The 8,182-nt window shown below is 68.5% G+C and overlaps 1 protein-coding gene across 1 annotated transcript; it reads left to right on the top strand.

Moving 5' to 3' along the window:
• Positions 1-3,318: 3,318 nt before the first annotated feature.
• Positions 3,319-8,130, top strand: CAMKV (CaM kinase like vesicle associated). Its single transcript, XM_026055036.1, has 11 exons — positions 3,319-3,413; positions 5,214-5,345; positions 5,525-5,599; positions 5,754-5,892; positions 6,021-6,141; positions 6,555-6,630; positions 6,700-6,836; positions 6,935-7,013; positions 7,090-7,177; positions 7,586-7,703; positions 8,114-8,130. The coding sequence occupies exons 1-11, from the start codon at positions 3,319-3,321 to the stop codon at positions 8,128-8,130; spliced, it is 1,077 nt and encodes a 358-aa protein (XP_025910821.1).
• The last annotated feature ends 52 nt before the right edge of the window (positions 8,131-8,182 follow it).

Genomic DNA, 8,182 nt, shown 5'->3' with positions numbered 1-8,182 from the left:
GCAGGCTGCCATCGGGGCTCTCCCCTGCGGCCGCCCACGCGTGTCCGCGTCCCGGCGGTGACCCCCGCGCTGGGGGCCGGGCTCGGCCGGCCGGGCACCTCCTCTGCGTGCCGTCCGCCAGCGGGGCATCGGGCTCTGTCCTCACGCCGCCGGGGCCCGGCCCTGGCGCGGGTCTGCGGCTCCCCAAACGCGTGCGGCCCTTGGGGGCCGGCGGCGTGGAGGCCGTGCCCTGCACGCCCTCCCTGGCGCTGAGCGCCCGCCACGCGGGAGCGACCCGGCACGCTCCCTCCCTCGCTCCCCTCGAAGGGAGCCCCGCGCCCGGCTTGCTTCCCCGCTGCGGCGATTGATCCGAGCTCGCCGGCTGCCGGAGACTTTTTTTTTTTCCCTGGGATCTGCAGCCAGCTCTGCACCCTGCGCGTCGCTGCCAGCCGAGGTGGGCCAGGCCAGGCAAGCGCCCCGGCACCCCGTGCCCCGCTCCGTGGGGCAACGTCGCCTCCGGGCGCCCAGCCGCACCAGGGCTCCATCCCGCACCCCAACCCTCTGCAGTCCTGGCCTGAAATACCCCTCGGGGGCTGTTTGCCCGTGCAGCCTCTTCTCGCCTCCCCTGTTTGCTGCTGCCTGCGCTATAAATATTTTGGTCCGTCTTGGGCTCGACTGCGTTTTCTGCCTCTCCCCAGCACATCCTTCCCCTGGGGAGGTGGGATGCCGCACGGGGAGCACTGGGACCTGGCGGAGCTGCGGCCCTTTGCCGCAGGTGGGGACGCCCGGGGGGTGCCCCGGGGCGGGCGCGGGTGGAAGCGGCACCGTGGAAAGATCTAGACGCGAGGCAGCCGTTGGCACCCCCTGGCGCTGCGGGGAAGGGGCCGGCGCAGGCGCTGGGGGCCCGGGCCGGGCAGCGAAGGCCGCGCGGCTGCGTCATCCCTCCGGTGCCGTCCGCACCCTGCCACCCACTTCCCGGCTATTGTCTTACACCCGCTGTTGCTTCTGCTCTTAAAGTAGGTGCTTTGGGGTGGGGGGGGGCAGGCTGTGCGCGGGCGCCGGCGCAGCACCCAGCCTCCCCTCCCCGGCACCCTGGGGAGGGAGCACCCTCGCCCCCTCRGGTGCCCCTTCCCTGGCACCTCCGCCCCAGCGAGCGGGTGCCCTCGCCCCCGGGCTGAGGGTGCCAGTGCTGCTGCAGGCTGCCTCCCTTGCGTAGCACCTGGGGGGCACAGAGCCCCCCGGGCCAGCCCGGGGCGGGGGACAGTGCCGGCACAAAGCCCTGGCAGGATGGGGCCCTGCTAAACCAACGGGAACTAATTTTGATGAGCGCAGATTAGCTGAGCRCTCACAGAGGCAGCAATAAAATCCCGATATATCATCCTGCCCGGGTCCCCTTTGCGGCTAATGCTCCTGTTACGCAGCCGGAGCTGGCAGGCTGCCCCGGCCGGCCGGCTGCCCTCGCCGCGCCAGCCCTCCCGCTGACCCCGGGCGACGGGCACCCCGGCGCAGGGCACCCCGGCACCGCGGCACCCGCCGTTCCCTTTTGGCGGGCGGAAGCGGGCTGCGGAGGCGAGCCCGGGACTCTCCTTCCTCCGGGGCGTTTCTCGCGGCCGTCGTGGCGGCGGGGGGGCCGTGAGTGTTTGCGTCGAGGCCGGGCACGGTGGCGCCTGGGCCGCGGTGCGGGCAGCTCGGCCGGACCGGGGCGATGGCAGCTTTGCCGTGGCTGCGCCAGGCTGCCCGCGGGCTCGGGCAGACACGTCCGCAAGGTGCTCTGCATCGCTGCAAGGGTGCAAATGCCGGGGCCGGCGTTGGGCGGGGGGCAACTTTTCGAAGGCGGCTGTTCGGAGAGGCTGAAGGAAGGCTGGAAAACCCGACAGCGCCTCTGGTACGGGGAGGGAGGTCCCATGGACGCCTCTGCTTTCCCTCGAAGCAGAGGCTYGTGTGCGAGCGTGAAGGCGCCTCGTTATTCTCGCCTTCCTCGCCGGGCGACCCGGCAGCGTCGCCCCAGCTGGGAGCAGCCCGCGGCCGCCGCTCGGGTGGCACGTTGGTGCCCTCCTGCCTCCGCGGGCCGCGAGTAGCAGGCACGAGAAGCCCGAGCTGGCGGCGGGGGCCAGCATCCCGTCCGCGTTCGGCATCGGTTGCCCCAGGCCCACTTTGGTGCTGGGGGGGAGGATGTGCCGCCGGGCCAGGGCCCGTCCGGGAGGAGTTGGGGACCCGCGCGCGGGGCAGGCCCGTGGCCCCGCGCCCCCGCCGGGGTGCCTGCCCGGCCCTGCCCCCTCCGCGCGGCTGTGCCGTTTTCTGCTTTTACAGCTCCCATTGCCATAGCAACAGGCTCGGCGCTTCGGTACCCGGAGCAGCCGGCTCCCGCATCCCGCGCGCCTCCATCCTTCCCGCCGGCTTCTCGCAGCCCGGGGCGGCTGCCAGCAGGCGCTGCCAGTGCGGCCGGCGGGCTGGCGTCGGGGCTGCCCGAGCCTTTGAGGAGCTTTCAGGGTGGGCGCCGAGTGCTGAGGGAGGCCAGTGCCGCCAGAGCCCCTCGCGGGTCCCGCTCGGCCCCGTCCGTGGAGGCAGTTTGGATGCAGCTTCCAAAACCACTGGGAGGGTGCAAACGCCGGGGAAGGCAGGCAGAGCCGAGCTGCCGCCAGGGTGGGGAAAAAATCACTTTATTGAAGCAATTTTCTGYAGGGAAGCTTCCAAACCAGGTCCGATTTTGAAGGGTTCAAGGCCAAAAAGCGCAGAGCGAAACACGGCTAGAGGCCGGAGGACCGAGCTGCTCCGCTCGCTGCTGGCGGGAGGGGGACGAGTGTCGCAAAACTGCTGCAACCAAGCGCCTGGYGCATGGCGATGGAGTAGGGCCAGAGGGTCCATCGAAGCAGGGCAGCTAACGAGTGGGGGCTGAGACTGGAGTAACTCATTGCACGTTCACCCGGCCTGTGCCGATGCTCTTCGCGGGAGGCCGCCGAGGATCCCTGAGCTAAAGTAGTGTCGTCGTGGGCCAAAACCGGGCTGAGGAAGGGGAAACGGAGGGGACGGTGTGCAGCCAGCGCAGCGTCGCTTCGGCGCCTCGAGCCCGGGGAGGGCGGCCGGCGGGACGCCACGGTGATGGGCTGGGGGGGGGGGCGCGGAGGGAAGCGGCTCGCGGCAGCCAGGAAACGCCGCCAGCCTCTGCGCTTCGTTGGGTTTTACGTTCATTGGAGCAGCTCGGGAGGGACCGGTATGGCTGGCATGGCTGCAGCGTGGAGGGCCAGGCTGGGGGGCTGGTGGATGCTTGCACGGGGGTCGGACGCGCTCTCCCCGAGGCGCTCACCCGGCCTCTCTGCTCTTTCAGCACCGGGCCCTGCGATGCCGTTTGGCTGCGTGACGCTGGGAGACAAGAAGGATTATAACCAGCCGTCCGAGGTGACCGACAGATATGACCTGGGCCAGGTCATCAAAACGTGAGTCTGCCCCCGCTCGCGACCCCCGGGCATCACCGCCGGCAGCCCCGGGCGGAGGGGATGGCGCGAGAGTTTGCAAATCTCTTCGTTTTTGGGCTGCCGTAGCGCTTTTCCCGCGGGGCCCCCGCCTCGGTCGGCGCCTGGGCCAGGCGCTGCTTGTTTCGTGAGCGGCTGGCCCATAATTAGTCCCTATTCCTGGGCAGTGCAGGGAGTTATTTACTGCCCACTCTTGAAGCCCGCTCCGAGGACRGAATTGCTAATTGGGGCTAGGTTTTCCTCCACTGCCGATCGCTGCAGCCTGATGSCTCCGATTAACCCTCCCTCCTCCTCCCCCCCGCCGAAATATCTGCTGGGATTGCAGCAATTTCACAAAATCACGGCTCCCCAAAGCAACTCGTGAAAGCAGGACATTTCTGCTCTGGTAAATGAAAGCCGAAAGGAAGCATATGTAGAATATTTTTGTGAGCGCGTCGCTGCGCGAGGAAGCGGAGCGCTGCTGCTCTGGCGAAAGTTTTATTGGTACGTTAAGGGACCAGTTACGAAGCACTCTGCGAAATGAAGCCATCAGAACCGGCTGCCAACGGAGACCGATTTGACCCCAAAACACCTGCTAGAAATTTTTCCGTCGGCTGCAGAAGCGCCAAGGCCAGTTTGCTGGGGGGGGCCCCTGGGGCGCTGGGGCAGCAGCATTTCCACTGCAGGAGGAAGCCGCAACACCAGCGGCTCGCGCCAGCTCGGTATTCGTCGCCTCCCTGCGGCGCCTCTGCACCTGGGGCACGGCACGAGGGCTCCTGCCGGCCCTATTGATTCAAACGCGATTAATAATAGAATAGAAAGTCTTTCGTCATCYTCCGGCAACAGGCGCATCTCGCCTTGTTTCTTCCCAAACGCAGTGCTCAAATTAATTTGGGGGCATGCTGCTTTTTCTGCATCGTTACAAGCGGTTTCACAGCCTTCATCCAGCCCCACATCCAGGGGAGGGCTCGGGTCACTTCTATTCCCGGCGCTCCAGAAAACCTCCGCGCCCTGCAGCTGGGATGGGGCTTTTTGCTTATCTAATTTCATCATTTCCTACTAATTCGATTGCTTGATAGGGATTTCTTCTTGCTGCCTTTGTTGCACCTGGAGAGATTTTTAGCCACTGTGTTTTCTTCCCTGCTTGGAGAACGGGCTGTTCACCCGTGCCGCTTGGAGAGCATCCCCTTTTTTGCATGCTCCCATCTGGGTTTTCTTCCCAGCTGGCTTCTCTCATTCCCCATATTGAACAGCATCTGGCCGCAACATCTACTCTTTGTGTAACATCTGCTTTTCAGCACAGGGGTTTGATTCCTCCTYGCAGCGGGGCATGGAGGGGGCGAGCTGCTGGTGGGCGAATGGCTCTCCCGCCAGCAGGGCCAGCATCTGTGAACTCAGTGATGCTGGGGATGTTCTGCTGCCGGCACGCCGTGGGAAGCGCGGCTCCCGTTGGCAAGGTGCTGGAGCAGCCCCTTGTCCCGCTGGACCCGGCGGCTCCTCTGTGCCCGGCACCCTCCTWGCTCTGCCCGGGCTTTGCCCCCATGGCAGCAAATAGGTCCTGGGGTTGCTGATGTTGATGCTGCCTCTTTTCCCTGCTGTTTCTCCTCTCCCTGGCTTTTGCCACGGTGTCTTTGTGGTGTGCCGGGGCCYGCGTTGGCCTCGGTGGTGCTGCCCTCTGCTCCTGGAGCTGCTGGCAGCGTCTGGGCAGCGTCTGCTGGACCCTGCTCCCATTGYGTCCCGGCGTGGGTGCCACAGGTGTGATGGGCTGCGGGGTCCCTTTCGCAGGGAGGAGTTCTGCGAAATCTTCCGGGCCAAGGAGAAGACGACGGGGAAGCTGTACACGTGCAAGAAGTTCCTGAAGCGGGATGGGCGGAAGGTGCGGAAGGCGGCCAAGAACGAGATCATCATCTTGAAAATGTGAGTCGTGGGGACGGGCCTGAGAGCCCCAGCGCGGGGGGACCGGGCAGGAGCGAGSCAGCAGCTGCGGCGGCCGCTGAGCCAGGCCCCGGGGTGGCCGCGCTGGTGCGGGCTGGTCCCTGGGCCTTGGCGCGGGCTGGGGAGCGCCCACCAACGCTGCGATCTCTCCGGTGCCCTAGGGTGAAGCACCCCAACATCCTGCAGCTGGTGGATGTGTATATCACCCGCAAAGAGTACTTCATCTTCCTGGAGCTGTAAGTGGGAGCAGCGGGTGACGGGCGATGCAGGGTGCATCCCCTCCCGAATCCCCGCCAGCGGCTGTCCTGGAGCCCTGGCAGCCCTGCCGCGGGGCGCCAGCCCGGCCAGGGGCGCGCAGGGCTCTCGGCAGCCTGCTCTCCGTGCTGGCAGGGCCACGGGCCGGGAGGTCTTCGACTGGATCCTGGACCAGGGCTACTACTCTGAGAGGGACACCAGCAATGTCATCCGGCAGGTGCTAGAGGCCGTCGCCTACCTGCACTCGCTCAAGATCGTGCACAGGAACCTCAAGGTAGGTCGGCCGGCAGGACAGGAGCACCTTGTACTGGCCAACCAGCTCCAGCTCTGGCCGGGGATGCTGGCACCCATGGGTGCCGATGTGCCTGCTGGCCCCGCTCTCACTCCTCCCTGGGCCGACAGCTGGAGAACCTCGTTTATTATAACCGCCTGAAGAACTCCAAGATTGTCATCAGCGACTTCCACTTGGCGAAGCTGGAGAACGGCCTCATCAAGGAGCCCTGCGGCACCCCGGAGTACCTGGGTGAGAGCGAGCCGGGCAGGCAGCCGGGGCCAGGGAGGCACGGCACGGCACAGGCAGCGCTGCCAGGGTGCCGCCAGCCCAACAGGTTCTCCGTGCTCCCCGCCGTGCCGGCGGCTGATCCTCGCGGGCCCTTCCCATTCCCCGCCATCCCGGCTGATCCCAGTGGGTCCTTCTCGCTCTCGTGGCGTGTGAGTCCACATGATCCYGGCAGCTTCTTCCCACTGATCCGGGGTGACTCTGGCCGAGGCAGCCCCGGGCTGTCGGGACGAGCGGGACATGGCCATCCCCACCGCCGGGTCTCCGCAAGCAGCTGGAGGAGCGGATGGGGCCCCGGGGGGGGCCCRGGCCGCCGAGCGGAGGGAGGGCGGCGTGGGCATTTGGGTCTCCACCGCCACCCTCTTGTGCCCTTGCAGCTCCTGAGGTGGTGGGGCGCCAGCGGTACGGGCGGCCCGTGGACTGCTGGGCCATCGGCGTCATCATGTACATCCTGTAAGTGCCGGGGTGCGGGGTGGCGCGGGGGGCCCGGGCCGTGCTGAGCCTCCCCCCTCCCTCCCGCAGCCTCTCGGGGAACCCCCCCTTCTACGAGGAGACGGACGAGGACGACTACGAGAACCACGACAAGAACCTCTTCCGCAAAATCCTCGCCGGCGACTATGAGTTTGACCCGCCTTACTGGGACGACATCTCGCAGGCGGGTGAGCGCCGGGGGCCGGCGGGGGCCCGCGCGCACCCCCCGGTGCCCCGTCTGGGACCCGTGGGGCTGCCCGGCCCTGAGCCCTCCCTGTGCCCGCAGCCAAGGAGCTGGTGACGCGTCTGATGGAGGTGGAGCAGGACCAGAGGATCACGGCGGAGGAAGCCATCTCCCACGAGTGGTGAGGGCTGGTGGGGTGCGCGGGGGGGGCTCGGGGGCTCCGAGGGGGGCTCCTCACCGCTCCGCGCCTCCCCCAGGATCTCCGGCAATGCCGCCTCTGACAAGAACATCAAGGACGGTGTCTGCGCCCAGATCGAGAAGAACTTCGCCAGGGCCAAGTGGAAGGTGAGTGGCCCTGGGCGGGCGCCSGGCCCCCCTGGGGGGGCTGGGAAGCAAGTGCCGGCGGCTCCTCCGGGTGCCTCGGTTTCCCCTCTGGACCCTCACCCTGGCAGCGGGGTGGCCATGCCCACCCGCTCCCTGGGCCCCCATCACAGGGCCAGCGGCCTCCCGCCAGCCCCCAAACCCCGCTGTGATATGTCCCCCCCCACCCCTTGGGGCCAGGCCCAGCGCGCTGACAGGAGCCCCTGCAGCGCCACGAGTCCCCACAGCAGGGTCGCCCCGGGGCTGGGAAGGAGCCCGACGCCCCAGTGAGGGGCTGCCGGAGGGCGCCCCGGGGCTGGGAGTGGGGGGGGACGGACCCCGCCGCTGCCGCCACCGCCCCCCCACGGGCCCCTCCGCCTCTCGTCCCCGCAGAAAGCCGTGCGCGTGACCACGCTCATGAAACGCCTGCGGGCGCCGGAGCAGACGGAGCCGGCACCGGCTGCCGCGGCCGCCCCTGCCACCACGGACACTGCGGCCCCCCCGGCCCCCGGCACGCCGCCCGCCGCCGCCACGCAGCCCCCGGCCCCCGCCACGCCACCCGCTGCCACGTGTAACGGGGCTGGGGCCGCCACCGAGGCCCACAGCGAAGAGACCGGCTGAGCGCCGCGCCGTCCTCCCCCCGGCCCCGCGCTCCCCGTGTGTACATAGCCCCTGGCATGGTCCCCCGCTCCCTGCCCGCCTGCCTGCCCGAGGCAGAGCCCTTGCATGGAGCCCGTCCCCCCCCCCCGCTCTCTTCTCCCTCCCTGCTGGTGGCTTTGGTGGTTCGGCTGCGGGCCGGCGGCTCTCCCTTGCCCGCTCTCTCAGTCTGTCCCTCGCGTGCCAGCCCTGCCGCCAGCGGCCCCCGCACAAACCTCGTGCGGGGGCCCCCCACCCCCCCACGGGCTGTTGCTCCCGGCAAAGGTGCCCAGGCCCCCTGAGGCCGCGTGTGCAAGGATGGAGGCGCAGCCATGCCGGGCAGGGCTGGGGGGG

This window comes from Apteryx rowi, unplaced genomic scaffold, assembly GCF_003343035.1.
Source record: "Apteryx rowi isolate R43461 unplaced genomic scaffold, aptRow1 scaffold_98, whole genome shotgun sequence".
NCBI lineage: Eukaryota > Metazoa > Chordata > Aves > Apterygiformes > Apterygidae > Apteryx > Apteryx rowi.
This window is presented reverse-complemented; position numbering and strand designations above follow the sequence as displayed.

Coding starts and splice junctions, on each gene's coding strand:
- CAMKV (XM_026055036.1), top strand. CDS start 3,319: ATGCCGTTTGGCTGCGTGACGCTGGGAGACAAGAAGGATTATAACCAG. Junction 7,014..7,089: donor GAAGCCATCTCCCACGAGTG/GTGAGGGCTGGT, acceptor CGCCTCCCCCAG/GATCTCCGGCAATGCCGCCT. Junction 7,178..7,585: donor TCGCCAGGGCCAAGTGGAAG/GTGAGTGGCCCT, acceptor TCGTCCCCGCAG/AAAGCCGTGCGCGTGACCAC.